At 37.3% G+C, this 16,931-nt stretch overlaps 1 protein-coding gene across 3 annotated transcripts in view; it reads right to left on the bottom strand.

The window, feature by feature from the left end:
* Nucleotides 1-16,931, bottom strand: part of Dennd5b (DENN domain containing 5B) — a 182,820-nt gene that overhangs the window by 36,763 nt on the left and 129,126 nt on the right. For all 3 annotated transcript variants that reach the window (XM_027934152.2, XM_071610002.1, XM_027934153.2), the window contains 4 exons: nucleotides 16,011-16,142; nucleotides 13,232-13,384; nucleotides 11,096-11,174; nucleotides 2,132-2,213 (listed from right to left, as the gene is read on the bottom strand). In XM_027934152.2, coding sequence (XP_027789953.1) covers nucleotides 2,132-2,213; nucleotides 11,096-11,174; nucleotides 13,232-13,384; nucleotides 16,011-16,142 — 446 coding nt within the window. The remainder of the gene's footprint in view (nucleotides 1-2,131; nucleotides 2,214-11,095; nucleotides 11,175-13,231; nucleotides 13,385-16,010; nucleotides 16,143-16,931) is intronic.

The raw sequence follows: 16,931 nt of genomic DNA, 5'->3' as shown, positions 1-16,931 counted from the left end.
CTGGTACCCCTCAAAACCAAAAAAAACAAAAAAAACAAAAAAAACAACCAACCAAACAAACAAACAAAAAACAACCTATGAATGGAACCCATCATATGATCCAACTATCCCACTCCTTGGTTTTATATCCAAAAGATTTAAAATCAGCATACTATGGTGATACAGCCACATCAATCTTTATAGCAACACAATTCACGATAGACAAGCTTTGGAGCCAACCTAGGAGCTCTTCAATAGATTAATGGATAAAGAAAATATGTCATATGTACACAATGTAGTATTACTCAGCCATAAAGAAGAATGGCTTTATGACATCTGTCAGTAAATGGATAGAACTGGAGACTAACATCCTAAGTTAAATAAACCAGTCCCCAAAAGTCAAAAAGTCAAAGGTTGAAAGCTAATCCAAAATAGGAGGAGGGCAGATTAAAAAAAATGAAAGATCAGTGCAGCAGACAAAGAGGAATGAACGGAAGAAAGGAGAGATGGGATAGGGAAAGACTATGGAATGAATATGACCTAAACTTTCCTTCCATATATGAATATACCACAGTGAATCTCACTATCATGTACATCCACAAGGCACTGATTAAAAAATAAAAAAGTATAAGTAAATAGCAGAAAGATCAGTAGAGTGGAGTGAAGGGAACAGAGGAGGGAGAAGGGAAGAGAAAGGGGAACTACTGGGGACTAAATTAGAACATACTATATTCCATGATTTTATAATTACGTCAAAATGAACCCTATTGTTATGTATAACTAAAAATAACCAATGGGGAAAAAAAATACAAATGCTGGCAAGGATGTGAAGAAAAAGGTACACTCATACCTTGTTGGTAGGACCACAAATTAATACAATCAGTCTGGAGGGCAGTAAAAGATTTCTCAAAAAACTAGGAATGTAACCACTATATGACCCACTTATAAATATCCACTCCTTAGTATTTATCCAAAAGAAATAAAATTAGCATACTGTTGTGATGCAGCTACATCCATAGTTGAAAGCAATGCGACTCACAATAGCCAAGTTATGGAACCAGCCCAGGTGTCCATCAATAGGTGAATGGATTAAGAGAATGTATTTGTGTACACAGACACACACACAATGGAGTTTTATTCAGTTACAAAGAAGAATGAAATTATGGCATTTGCCAGTAAATGTAAGGAACTGGAGAACATCAAGCTAAGTGAAATAAGTCACACTCAGAAAATCAAGGGCTGAATGTTCTCTTTCATATGTGAAAGCTAGAGCAAAGTGAGGGAAAAAAAGTGTATGTGTATATTGGGGGAAGAATATCATAAGGACAGAGGGAAGATCAGTGGAGTAAAAGGAGACAGAGCGAGAGGAAGGAGAGAGAGGAAAGGGGAGGAAATGCAGAATTAATCTGACAAAAATATGCTAGATGCTTGTTTAAATATACCACAGTGAATCCCACCTGTATGTATATCTATAAAGTACCAGTTAAAAATAAATAAATAGAAGGAAGACCAGCAGAGTAAAAGTGGGGAATAAGGGAATTGGGAGGGGAGGAAAGAGGAGGCACTGGTGAATTAAAATAGAGCAAATTAAATTTCATACCTGCATGTTATGTCAAAATGAACTCAGTCATTATGTATAACTATGATGCACCAATAAAAGCATTAAAAAAAGAAAAAAAGCCTTACTTTCTTCATTAAAAAATCTACTTTAGACGTTTTATCCTTTCTGAAGACTTCTAAGACCAGTAATTGGGAAGCGATAGGTTTGTATTTGCTCTAAACTAAATCTACCTGACCATTATTTTCTGCCAAATAATTAGATGTATTTTGGTCTGTATCTATAGACAGCAAGTATTTAAAAGGCGCTTTTAAAAAACAAACAAAATAAGTAATAAAATAGTTTAGAGATGTTTTAGCTGGGAGAATAACTCAGTGGTAGAGTACTTGCTTAGTATGTGTCAGGCTTTGGGGTTAATCCATAAAAAACAAACAAAACAGAAACAAATGTTTAAAAACAAAAGAAGCACATGCTTAAAAACTTCTTAGTTGCATCTTCCCTTTGGAATGAAAAAAATATGTTATTTGAGCGATTTAGGTGAAAGCCATAAAATACATCAAAGTCACCACCATATGCTAACATTGAAATAAATACCTCATATCTTGGATGAGAGAGACCCTGAGTGTTGGTAACATAACTCCTGAATCAGATTTTCTTCTTTCTGGTCCCAGGGCAACTAGTAGAAAAACACCAGCAAAGTATTAGAAAAATAACATTAAGACTTGAAATTTAAAATGAATCTTTTCTAACAAATAATACAATGTGTGCAAACTCTGGCCCTAAGGGCTGTCATTTTCTACAGCTATTCATTCTAATAGCTCTGGATGATTACATGAAAGCAATGTTCACAAATTAAGTGATTAAATATGTGAACCTTCATCTCCAGACTCATAAATTGTAATCACACAGTTTTAAACTCTGGAAGTATATATATATATATATATATATATATATATATTTAAATTGTAACAGTTTTGGCTCTTCAGTTTGATAACCTTCTACTTCAAAGTTAACAATCCAACCTATATTATGTACTCCATGCAAAGTGAGTTATCTCAATAGATGTTCTGAATTATAATGTCCATGAGTTATTCTCTTATGAAGTCTAAACAGGTAACATTTATGGAAGAAGGAGAGATGATGATCTTTTGTATCAATAGCCAACCAATCAACTATTGGCTAAAATATGGTGGCTAGTGTGTTCAGTCTGGCTTTACATGAGATGCCATGAGTTTTGTGCCCTTTCTTCATTTCCATTTTCCCATTTGTAAATGAAAACTAAATTGCAACATCACACTTGGCAAATACATTGATATAAATAGAATTTAGGATGTGGAGTTTTGCTCTACCTTGAATCTTTATTTTTCTCAGTTTTTAGGTGCATTTTACTTTGTGAGATCAGGATACAATAACAGAACAAACACATATATATGCATACACACATATAAACCTGTCTTTGAGAAAGTTGGGTAGAGAACATTTTGGTATATTAGTATTTATATTTTTTTTGGTACTTGGGTAAAAGGCTAGGTTGACATCTGGCAGGTATAAATGATCACTGATGGGACTGCCAGAGGGAAGAGGATGTGGCCAAGCCAATCTACAGGTAGTATTTTTGAGGGTCTTCCATACTAGGCAGGTAATGAAAAGGCTATTTGTTTAGGCAGTTTGGGGAGGGAATTCTAAATGAAAAGACCAATCTCTCTTGATATTCAGGAAATAATGGACACTGAAGAAATTGTTCCTGAGACTTAAAGGGAATGTACTATGTTTATTTTCCTGTTTAAGATCATCACCACTTAAGTACATTATTAAAGATTTTTCCTTTTGAGGATAAAATGAAGTGTCTCAAAGAATACTCTCTACTCCAAATGAATTGACAGCATGAAAGATGGCCATATAAGTGGCAGGAAATAGGCTGAGAAGAAGAGAAAAAAGATTACAAGGCAGAAAGGAGCTGAAACCATAATCAACAAGTTAGCCAGAGGAAGACCTGACAAGGAGGAACCATATTGCCAGAGAGCTGGTATAGCTCAGTGGTAGAGGACTAGCATGTGCAAGGCCCTGGGTTGAATCCCAAATAAATAAAAATAAAAGAGGAATTTAACATTTAAGAAAGCAGCAGCATTCATGGTTTGAACATTCACAGGCATAAGCATATTCTGTAAATCCTATTCTAGAACCCTATATTCTAGTCACCCTTCTCTGCTCAATGTTCCTTCAAAAGAATGTACTTTTTCATGTCTTCATGCATTTGTTAAAGTATTCTCATCATTTACTGCTCTGTATCCTTTTCCTTGTTTACAGCCTATGTATCACTTTAAATTGGAAAGTAATATGCATAGCTTAATGACTTAGAACATGGCTTTCTTGAACATTATAGACTTTAATAGATGTCTTTCTTTGCGTGAGTAAGAGTTTCTCTATGGACTATCTCCTTACCTGTAAACTGGGAGGGAACAGTGACAGTATTTACTTTATTGACATAGATCTTAACTTTATAATAGTGCTTAGCACCAAGTAAGTTCTCAATGAAATGCAATGAAATCTATCTTTAATTCTGTCCCAATGTGAGATCTTTCCTGAATATTCTCTGTCCCTTAAGCACATTGTTGGATAAACCATTCTCTCTCTAATAAGACTTGTAAAATTAAAACTCTATCACAGAACATACCACAACTTCATTTTTATTACTCCTACTAAATTATACCTGTTGAGATGCAGTTGTGTCCTATTCTTAGAATACACAGAGGGCCTGTAGTAGAGGCCCACATATAGGGTGTGCTCAGCAAATACTCAGGGAAATGAGGCTACTGAGGGACAGATGCTAGAATCTTGAATGTCAAGTTAGAACTTTATTCTAGGGACAGGGAGAATTTTGAAAATAAATGCTATGCTCCTGAGGACTTTTTTTTTAAACAAGAGTGACAGTATGATCATGTAAGAAAAAACAAAAAGAAGTTAAAGTAGAAATTATTCCAAAGGCCAGAGATGGTGGATAAAGTAAAAGAGTAGTAGCCAGTGAAAGCAAAGGGTCAGATTCAAGAATCAAAAAACAACATCTGGTATTAAAATAAAATGTTTTAATATATACTATCCAACTAATTATAACCTTTGATTTTTTTTTTTTCTTTTTGGTGATGGGGATTGAATCCCAGGGCCTCATGTAGGCTAAGCACACACTCTACCATTGAACTATACTCACAGTCCTGAGGTTTTTTTTTTTTAATCTTAATTTTGCAAATGAGGAAAGTGTGGTTTGAAGAGATTAAGAAATTTGTGGAATCACATACACTTATTATACAGGGCTGAGTGTTCTCAAGTCATGTCCAGTAGTCTTTCCAGCACATTACAGATGACCATCTGGCTTCTAGCTTGACTGAAAGAATGGTTCTTGTCCCATTAAATAAGGAAGAGTAAAAAATCTGATCAGGAAGAAGATGTGCTGAAATAAAGAGTTTGTTTTAAGATGTGCTGAGTTCCTAGATATCCATCTTTAGGACTGGATATGGAGATTTGAGAATAATCTGCTAATATGGTAGCTGGATGATGACAGTGATTTAGGAAATAGTAGTGTTGTGGTTTGAATTGTGTACCTGCCGAAGATGCTGCCGTTCTATCACAAGGCACCTATGAGAATGACCTTATTTGGAAGTAATTTTTTCAGATGATCAAGTTGACTTCATGAGGGTAGGGCCCTAATCCAATCTGACCAGTATCCTTATAAAAGAGAGAAATTGGGGACTGAGGATGTAGTTTAGTGGCAGAATGTATGCCTAAGTGTAAGGCCCTAGCTTCAATCCCCAGTAACACACACACACACACACACACACACACACACACACACTGATACATGCCTATAATCCCAGTAACTTGGGAGGCTGAGGCTGGAGAATTCCAAGTTCAAGGCCAGCCTCAGCAACTCAGCAAGGCATTAAGCAACTTAGTGAGACCCTATCTCAAAATAAAAAATAAAAAGGGCTGGGCATGTAGCTCAGTGATAAAACATTCCTGGATTCCATCTCCAGTACCATTAAAAAAATTAAAACAAATAAAGTAATTTAGATACAGAGGTACACACAGAGGAAAAATGATGTAAAGACATAAGAAGAATACCATCTTCTGGCCAAGGAATGTCTGAGACTACCAGAAGTGAGGAGAGAGGTATGGAACAAGTTTTCTCTTATGGTCCTCAGAAGAAACAAACCCAGAGACACCCTGACCTTGGACTTCTAGCTTACATAAACCTAAGACAATAAATTTATGTTGCTTAAGTCACTCAGTTTGTGATAATTTATTACATCATTCCTGGGAATCTAGTACATTAGTTTATAGTGACTTTGGAGGGAAGAGTTTAGAAATCCATGAGCAGAAGACAGATAAGGAGCTAAGTAATGAAGCCATGCCTTTTTTTGGTGGCGGGGGTGGGGGGGCGGATATTGGGGATTGGATTCAGGGACACTTAACCACTGAGCCACATCCTCAGCCCTATTTTGTATTTTACTTAGAGACAGCATCTCACTGAGTTGCTTAGCACCTTGCTTTTGCTGAGGTTGGCTTTGAACTCATGATCCTCTTGCCTCTACTTCAATAGCCATTGGGATTACAGGTCACCTTCTTCTTGGATTCATGGATTTAATACTTGAATTAATTCACAGGAATTCCCTTTGCGTACCTGCCTGAGTCAGTGCTACTGCATACACAAGTTTTTAAAGTGTAGAGATTATGTATATTGTTTTACAGAACCATCCACAGTCTATAAGCAGGTAAGTAATTAATAGAAAATTTTTGCTGGGTGCATTGGTGCATGCCTTTTTTCCCAGAGACATGGGAGGCTGGGAAGCTGAGGCAATAGGATCACAAGTTTTAGGCCAGTCTCGGCAATTTAGTGAGACACTACCTCCCAAAACAAAACAAAACAAAAACAAACAAAAAAAGGGTGGGGGGCGGCTGAGGATGTAGCTCAATGGTAGAACACCTCTGTATTCAATTCCCAGAACTGCAAAGAAAAAAAAGAAAACTTTTGATGAAGATGATTAAAGAGTGATACAATATTCCTGGATGAGCAAAAAAAAAAAAAAAAATCCAGAAAATGAATTTAAATACAGCATTTCTACTCCTTTGTATGCTAATCTACCTCAACTCCTGACACAGGATTTAAAAATTTATGTACAGTTTCATTGAACTTTAAGGGTGCAAGGTTTAAGAACAACGCATATTATAAACCAGCCAACATTTATTTACTTACTTACTATTAAGAATTGGATTCAGGGGTATTCTACTACTGAACTACATCCCAATATTTTATTTTTTATTTTGAGACAGGGGCTTACTAGGTTGCAGAGGTTGGCCTTGAACTTTTGATCCTCCTGGTTCAGCTTTCCAAATAATAGTGAGAATTACAGGCATGTGTCACCATTTTTAAAGGCAGAAACTTCTGGATGATATATTAAGAACAGTCCTTGTTCTAGGACCAATTGCATTGTGAGACTGTCTGAAACAGGACTTAGACTGCTAGGAGCATGATTGCTAAGTCAAAGTTAACATAGACTACTCACTATGATCCTTTTGCTAAAATAGACCCTTTCTGTTCTTCTGCAATCCTCCAAATGTCTGTAACTACTATTAGTTGCTGCTTCTGAAGAATGATGCTAATAATCTATCATGTAGTCTCATCTGGGCTCAATGCCAGTAAAAGCAGTGTTCAAACCCCCTGCGAATCTTTAAGGACTCTGAGCTACATCCCCCTTTTTATTTTTTATTTCAAGACAAGGGACACAGTTTTACAAAATTGCCAAGGACGGCCTTGAACTTGTGATCCTCCTGCCTTAGCATCCTTAGTTGCTGGGATTACAGATGTGTGCCACTGTGCCTGGTGAAAATTAATTTTTGTGCATGTGTGTGTGGTGCTGGGGATGGTATTCAGGGCCTCACAAATGCTGACTAGTGTGTTCTACCATTGAGATACATCCAGACTTACAAAAACAAAAAAACTATTTTTGTGTATCTAGAGCACTATATTATTTCTTAAAAATTTTTACTTTTTGGTGCTACTGGGAGTTGAATCCAAGACCTCGCACATGCTAAGCAAACACTACCACTGAGCTATATCCCCAGTCCTAGAATAAAATATTTTTTAAACTGATATTTTCACATGTATTTCATATTCTCTTTTCTCTGGTGGTACTGGGTATTGAACTCAGGAGTGCTCTATCATGATTTACATACCCTGCCCTCTATTTCTTTTTAAATTTTGAGACAGAGAGGATCTTGCTAACCTGACCAGTTGGCCTTGTACTTGGGATCATCCTGCTTTGGCCTCCCAGGTAGCTGAGATTACAGGTGTGTAATCTTTTGGCTACTCTCATATTTTTAAATTCGAATTTCCTGGACTAAATCACTAGAAGTGTTAGAGCAATAGTCATGAAATCCATCCTCTAAACAAATGATAAACTTTGATTTCAAAAGCTACATGGCTTGTATTTATTTTACTTAGGATCAGCAAAATATTTAACTTGTGTTCATTCTTACATTACCAGCCCTTCATCAACATTTGACATCAGAGCACAAACAATGACTACATGAGGCTTTGGCACATTTTATATTCCTTAGCCTTGTCTTTAGTTTTGCTTGTTCTACTACTAACTGAAGGCATTGAGATAATCGATACTCTGATCTCCACCTGAACCACCCAACATTTGATCAGCCAAAGCCAGGAAAGCTGCTGGTGTTGCCTAACAGTTGTTAATTCTAACTGCTAGACATTCTTACATGCCTCATTTTGGCACAAGAGCTGAATGCTCCCCACCTTAACTAATGTTGACTTTCTAACATCTCACCCTACAAATGGTTATTTCTTCCTAGGGATTTATTTTTTAAATATTGGGGTAAAACCATTTCTCAGCCTTTTGGCTAAAAGCAAGTGAAATTAGGGTAAGCTGGGGCTGGGGATGTGGCTCAAGTGGTAGTGCGCTCGCCTGGCATGCGTGTGGCCCGGGTTCAATCCTCAGCACCACATACAAACAAAGATGTTGTGTCCGCCGAAAACTAAAAAATAAATGAATATTAAAATTCTCTCTCTCTCTGTAAAAAAAAAAAAAATTGCTGCAACTGTTTAAAAAAAAAAAAGAAATTAGGGTAAGCTGTCTTGATTATGGTCTTATGGTCTGAACTGCTGTACTTTCTGTTAGAGACAACTCAGGGCACATGCCAACACATTTTTACTTTTTCTTTACAGACAAAGGGGAAGAGGAGATGAACATTAGAGAATGCTTTTAAACTTAATCTGAATCTTTATAAACATAATTATAACCTGGGACATCAGGAATTTGACATTTCTTTTCAGAGGAGCTTCAGGGCATGATAGTATCAAGTTGGAGAGTATCATATTAAGCAAAGTAAGCCAATCCCAAAAAACCAAACGCTAATGTTTTCTCTGATATGTGGGTGTTAATTCACAATAAGTGGGGGTGGGGTGTTATGGAAGAATAGAGTTACTTTAGGTAGAGGGATGTGAAGGGAGGGGAGGACACATGGGGATAGGAAGGACAGTAGAATGAAACAGACATTATTACCTTATGTACATATATGACATCATGACCAATGTGATTCCACATGTACAATCAGAAAAATAAGAAATTATACCACATTTATGTATAAAATAACAAAGTGCCTAAATGCATTCTACTGTCCTGTATAGCTAATTAGAACAAATAAAAAAATTTACAAAGGAAAAAGCCAACTTATACTCCTAGCTATCTGATTAAATATATTTAAAAACTAGGTTTCCAATAATAAACACATTTAGGGTAGTGTTGCCCTCTAAGGGCAGAAAGGAAAAAGGAGGAGGGGGTGGATACAAGGGTGTTTCAATCATATTTGTAATGTTTGTATTTTTTATAAAGATTGTTACAATTATTTTTATATCTTTTATTTATTTATTTATTTATTTTTTAATATTTATTTTTATGTGGGGCTGAGGATCGAACCCAGCACCTCGCACATGCTAGGCGAGTGCTCTGCCACTGAGCCCCAGCCCCAGCCCCTGTATTTTTTATTTTATTTTATTTTTTTAGTTGTAGTTGAACACAACACCTTTATTTATTTATTTATATGTGGCACTGAGGATTGAACCTAGCACCTAGTGTGTCTGTTGAACCTAGCACCTTGTGTGTGCTAGGTGAGTGCTCAACCCCAGCCCATGTATTTTTTGTTTTAAGCTGGTGGTTAGCAAATGAGTTTATAAAAGTTTTTACATTTTTATATTCCTGAATGTTTGAAATACTCTATAATTTTAGAAAAGTTTCCTAAATGACTGCTCCAATAAGACATTTTATTTCTATTAGCTTCCCACTGTTATTTATACTTTTTGTGAAATAAATGGTTATTTTACATAAAGAAAAGCAAGTTCTAGTCTGGGAGTATTACTCAGTGGTAAAGTGGTTGCCTAGCATGGGTAAGACCCTGGGCCCAGCACCTCTGCATTTTCTTTGTAAAAAAATAAATAGCAGGAAGATAGAACGTTATGACACTTTAACATGTGATATTTTGTATAAACTGAATAATCTGACTCCCAACCCAGGTGTGATGCCTACACCTGAAGTCTGGAAGACTGGTTGAGCTCAGGAGTTTGAAAAAAGCCTGGTCAACATAGAGAGACCCCATCTCAAAAAGTAAATTAACAAAGTAAAAAAAAAAAAAAAACCAAAACAAAACAAAACTCCAGTTCCTGAAGATTGAGATACACTCTTTCCCTGAATGATGATGATGATTTTATTTTATTTTTTTGGTACTGGGGATTGAACCCAGATACACTTTACCACTGAGCTACATCCCCAATCCTTTTTATTTATTTATTTTTAAATTTTGAGACTGGATCTGAGTTCCTGAGGGCCTAAGTTGCTGAGGATGGCCTTGAACTTGTACTCCTCCTGCCTCAGCATCTTGATTCACTGGGATTACAGGTTCTCAAAAGATTAGTAATAGTCACAAAACTTTAAGACAAAAAAAATATCAATATACACCATAGTGTAATGTTGGTGGGAGTAAGGAATACTTATATGGTCTTTTACAATTCACTGGGGATTTTCATTTTTGATCAACATGTCTGCCTTGGCATTATTTCCCCTATCTTGTACATGGTGAGGCAGAAGATCAGAAAGGTCGCCTGGTACAGTGGTGTATGCCAATAATCTCAGCTACTCTGGAGCTGCTGCAGGAAGATCCCAAGCTTGAGGCCAGTTCAGCAATTTAGCAAGACCCTAAGGAATTTAGTGAGACCCTGTCTCAACAGAAAAAATAAAAAAGGCTGGGGTTGTAGCTTGGTGGTAGAATCTAATGCAGTAACATACATATACACACACACAAATCAGAAAAGTCAAGTAACTTTTCCCGGCCTGAAAAAATAAATAATCATGCTGCTTCTGCTTTATCCTACTACTGGAAAAACTGGCTACGTTTTAGCTTGAGAGAGAAAAAGACAGACAAGCCCATCTGTTATTGATTCTTTTCATGGTCCAATGCTGCCAATTCAAACAACCTAAAGCAAAGCCCTCTTACCTGGTGATTCTGCAAGGTGCTCTTGTTTTTCTTCTCTGTCTTGAAATTGAATTAAATGTGACCACAAAGCTGACTTCCCCTGAAAGTAGAAATAAAAATTTTCATTTTAAATAAGTATTTTATGAAAAAATAATTTCTCATCAAGATCATTTAAATTGGCCATTATGAAGTTTGGTGACCCAAGCTCACTGTATAATTTTTTTTTTCCTCAGTGCTGAGGATTTAACCCAGGGCATTGTACATTATAGGTAAACACTGTAGCACTGGGCTACACGCTAAATCCTGTGTGACATTCTGAGCATCTCTTTCCATGTGGGTTTTTGTTGTTGTTGTTATTTGTTTGTTTGTTTTGGGGTACCGGGGATTGAACTCAGGGGCACTCAACCTCTGAGCCACATCCCTAGCCCTATTTTGTATTTTGTTTAGAGACAGGGTCTCACCGAGTTGCTTGGTGCCTCTCCCTTGCTGAGGCTGGCTTTGAACACACAATCCCCGTTTCAACGCCCTCAGTTGCTAGGATTAAGACGTGTGCCACTATACTAGGCTCACTCTATGTGTTTTAAGGGTTATACTTTGCCTTGCTAAGAAGTCTGGTAAGAGTCTGGAAAAGGGAAGGGAAGCAGAAGGCCAGAGGGTGGGTTTGAAGATTTTTTTTTATGTCAACTCAGCTGTTACTTAGTTATATATAATTAAGAAACATTAATAACTATGGAATTAAAAAACTCCAGGAGTACATAGTGTATTTATATACACCCATATGAAAATGTTTGAAATATGGAGTAGCAATGAGGGAAGAAAATTAGAATGAGAGAAGCAGGGAGTCATAAGAAGAAAAAAAAAATCAGAAATTGGGTATGGTGGTGCACTTCTGTAATCCCAGCAACTCAGGAGACTGAGGCAGGTATATCACAAGTTCTAGGCCAGCCTTGGTTAACTTACCAAGATCCTGTCTCAAAATAAAAAATAAAAAGAGCTAGAAACTTGGCACAGTGGTTAAGCTCCTCTGGGTTCAATTCCCAGTACCAAAACAGACAAACAAAACAAAACAAAAAAACCCAGGTCAAGAAATGTTAATTCTGGCTACACCTTTTTCCTGGACAAAAGCAGGACATTTCCTGGATATTAAATGAAATCTACACAGGATAATTGTGCTACTTTATCCTTTCTTGTTTGCCAGGAAAGATACCAAACTATCGCCTGATCACAGGTTGTTTTTTTTTTTTTCTGGAATTAAAATGCCCATGGCACATTTCTTTCTTTCTTTTTTGTGTGGTATTGAGGATTGAACCCAGGAGTACTTTACCAGGAAGCTATATCCCCAACCTCTTTTTCATTTTGAGACAGTCTTGCTAAGTTGCCAAGGCTGGCCTGGAACTTATGATCTGCCTGCTTCAGTCTCCCAAATTGCTGAGGATTACAGGCTTGCATCTTGCACCACCACTCCTGGTGAAACCCACCTTTTTTTGTGATCCTTTTCTCCTTGTCACTTTTTTTTGCGGGGTGGGGGGGTTCTGGGGATTGAACCCAGGGGTGTTTTACCACTAAGACACATCCCCAGCCTTTTTTGAGATATGGTCTTGCTAAATTGCTTAGGAACTCACTAAGCTTCTGAGGCTGGCTTCAAACTTGAGTCCTCCTGCCTGAGGCTCCCAAGGTGCCGGGATTACAGGTATGTGCCATTATACCCAGTTTCTTTCTTTTTTTTTTTTTTTGGTGATACTGGGTACTGAATCCAGGGCCTCCTGAATGCTAGACAAATACTCTACCTCTGAACTACATCTTCAGTCCTTTTTTCAATTATTTTGAGACAGGGTCTCACTAAATTGCTGAGGTTGGCCTTGAATTTGTCATTCTCCTGCTTTAGCCTCTTGAGTAGCTGGGATTACAGACATGTGACACCATGCCAGGCTTTCCCTGTTATATTTCTTTCTTTTTTTTTTTTAATTTTAATATTTATTTTTTAGTTTTCGGCGGACACAACATCTTTGTTTGTATGTGGTGCTGAGGATTGAACCCGGGCCGCATGCATGCCAGGCGAGCGCGCTACAGCTTGAGCCACATCCCCAGCCCCCCCTGTTATATTTCTTAACAGGGCTCCTAAATGACCATGACACCAGTACTTTCTGAGACTGTTACCTGTTTGACCTGTAGGCCATGGCTCCATATCCTCTCTAGTAGGTCACAGAGGCTGGCAATCAAGGTATTCTCTTCCAAGCCAGTGATGTTTGCTTCTCCATGGCCCAGCTCCACTGCTTCATGTCCCATCTTTTCTACCAACATGCGTTTTGTCTGAAAACATCATGAATATGCATAAATTACTCAGGCAGCAAAACCAAAAACTAGGGTTAGGAGATTACTGGGTTAGGAGAACTGGCTTTTTTTTATTATATGTCTTTTGTTTTTGTTGTTATTACTGGGGATTTAACCCAGAGGCCCTGTACCACTGGGCTATATTCCAAGCTCTTTTTATTTTGAGACAGGGTCCTGCTAAATTGCCATGTCTGGCCTTGGACTTGGGATTCTTTTGTATCAGTCTCCCAAGTCCCAAGGGATTACAGGTGCATGCTACTATGCCCAGCTTTTTATTATACTTCTAATTGGAAATGGAAGGTCACTAAAAAGAGAATAACCTAATATTTATCAAGCATCCCCATATTGAAAAAGTGTTTTTATACAACAATTTTCAGATTATTCACTTCTGTGACACTGGGAAATTACACTAGACCTAGAAAAATGTACTGTTGAAACTGGAATCACAACCTGTCACTAAAATTTGCCCTCCCACTGACTCTAGCACTTGGTATACTAAAGCTATTTGTACTCAGTTTAGTTGCATTTAGGCAAAAACCACAACAGAAATGGGCAGTTCTAAGATTCTGCAGAACTTCCTAATTTGTGCATAAACCAGAAATATATTTTCCCTTCTCTTTTCTCTCTTCTCTGATTATATATACACAAAGAAAATGGAAAGAAAATGGGAATCACTTTTAGGTAAATTAATATACACCAAATTTAGCTGCTTTTGTAAACTGTAAAATGAGAAAGAATCTAGTCCCTTTAGGCAGGGACCTTGTCTTCAATTCACCACTATATTCTGATGTTGAAAACAGTGCATTTAGGGACAGATTCAAACTAAAAAGCTTCTTCTCAGCAAAAGAAACAATCAGTGAGGTGAACAGAAAGCCTACAGAATGGGAGCAAATTTTTACCACACGCACATCAGATAGAGCACTAATCTCTAGGATATATAAAGAACTCAAAAATCTTTTAAATACTTATTTCTTAGTTTTGGGTGGACACAATATCTTCAGTAAAATCAGCAAACTTATGTGGTGCTGAGGACTGAACCCAGTACCTTGTGCATGCGAGGCGAGTACTCTACCACTGAGCCAAACCCCAGCCCTCAAAAATCTTAACACCAAAAAATAACAATAATCCAGTCAATAAATGGGCCAAGGAAATGAATAGACACTTCTCAGAAGATGATATACAATCAATCAACAAATATATTAAAAAATGTTTAACATCTCTAGCAATTAGAGAAATGCAAATCAAAACTACTCTAAGATTTCATCTCACTCCAGTCAGAATGGCAGCTATTAAAAATATAAACAACAATAAGTGTTGGTGAGGATGTGGGGAAAAAGCACACTCATACATTGCTGGCGGGACTGCAAATTGGTGCAGCCACTCTGGTAAGCATTATGGAGATTCCTTGAAAAACTGGGAATGGAACCACCATTTGACCCAGCTATCCCACTCCTCGGTTTATACCCAAAGGATTTGAAATCAGCATACTACAAGGACACAGCCACATCAATGTTTACAGCAGCTCAATTCACAATAGCTAAACAGTGGAACCAACCTAGATGCCCTTCAGTAGATGAATGGATAAAGAAACTGTGGTAAATATACACAATGGAACATTACTCATCATTAAAAGAGAATAAAATCATGGCATTTGCAGGTAAATGGATGGAGTTGGAGAATATTATGCTAAGTGAAGTAAGCTAATCCCCCAAAACCAAATGCTGAATGTTTTCTCTGATATGAGGATGCTGATCCATAATGGGGATGGTGGGGTATGGGGTGGAGGCATCGGAAGAATGGAGGAACTTTAGATAGGGCTAAGGGAGGAAGGGGAAGGGAGGGGGCAGGGGGGTAGGAAAGATGGTGGAATGAGATGGACATCATTACCCCAAGTACATGTATGAAGACACGAATGGTGTGACTCTACTTTATGTATGACCAGAGACATGAAAAGTTGTGCTCTATGTGTGTACTATGAATTGAAATGCATTCTGCTGTCATATATAACAAATTAGAATGAATGATGAATAAAAAAAATAAAATAGTGCATTTATTGAATATACAGAGAAAGTACTCAAGAAATAACACTGAATAAAATTATTAGCTAAAATGACATTCTGAGTTTTGTCAGTTTGTACTGCTAAGTCATATAAACTCAGGCATCCAAGAGGAAACTGGGGTATAATACACTAACCAACAATACGACTGAATTTTTTTTCTCCTTATGGATGTACATATGAATGTATGGGTGCAGACAAGGAGGTACACAGGTGCACACACAAACAAAAAAAGTGCTGCCTTTTACATAAGATGACAACATTTCTGACACAACTTGTGAATGGCTTAACATCTATTTATATTGAAGTAGAGGAAGACAATAACTAAAAAGATGAGAAACTATGCCGGGCTCCCATGTCACTGATGCTGTGAGCCATGGGAAAGTCCATGGAGGTTCAGGACCTCAGAGAAGGACACCTGAGGGCTATGCTACTGGAAAAGTTTTGTTTTAAGAAACTATAGGCATGAATGAGGGTTGACTCAGCTCATTTAGCCCCACACATGGTGTGAATATGAATGAGTACTGTGTGGCATTAGTAATACATACCTTCATTCTACATTCTTTTAATAAGCCTTCTACAAATTTCCAGTTGGTCTGTGCAATCACTGCAGGAGAAAGGTCTGACAATTTGGGCTGCCTCAGATTTTTTCCTAAACTTCGTGCCTCTTGCATGTATTTCTAAAAATTAAGAGTATTTTAAAAAAACATTAACATAAGATTTTTTTCTATTCTACTTAACCTTATACAAACAAATGCAGGAACAAACAAGTTGCAAAAAGGCAGTAAGTATGTGTGCAACAACAATTAAAGCTTTAGTGCACTAAAAGGCAGAGGACGTTTGTACTCCCATCACAACCTGTTAATGCCTGTGAAAATGAGGGTAACAGAGACCTCATCAGATTAAAACTCATTCAAAGTGATACGGAGTTTCATTTAGTTTACTCTTTTTATTGTGACTATCCAAAGTGTGATTAGTGAGGATCACAGAACAAAAAAATTGAGGTGTTTGGATTACAAGTCTAGGTTCTATAGGAGTGCAGTGGTTCTCGTATCACTGGCTCCCTCCACTCCTCCATACAACAAAAAGACTTCATTTACCTGTACTGTTTTGGACAGTGCTCTCCAGCTCAACTTGCTGTTCTAATCAAGTCACAACAGTAAAATCAGGAGCTCTAGAATCATGTTGCAACTAATTGTAAGACCTCAGGCATATCAACTAATGTTCCTGTATCTCAGCTTGTTAAATGGGCATAAAACAAGTGCACCAAGGTTAAAAAAAAAAAAAGCTGTAAAATCACGGGGAAAAGGATGTGTGCTTCAAATACAAGGTCTCTTCTTTCTGTGAAGTTTGCTAAAGCCTTCCCTTGCCTTGTTCTACAATCATAAAAGAGTGGGATTATACTGTTAAGTTTAGAGTCGATGGTGATTTGGAAGTACCACAGAAACCCAACACAATGCTCTTGAACT

Source organism: Marmota flaviventris, chromosome 3 (genome assembly GCF_047511675.1).
Source record: "Marmota flaviventris isolate mMarFla1 chromosome 3, mMarFla1.hap1, whole genome shotgun sequence".
Lineage (NCBI taxonomy): Eukaryota > Metazoa > Chordata > Mammalia > Rodentia > Sciuridae > Marmota > Marmota flaviventris.
This window is presented reverse-complemented; position numbering and strand designations above follow the sequence as displayed.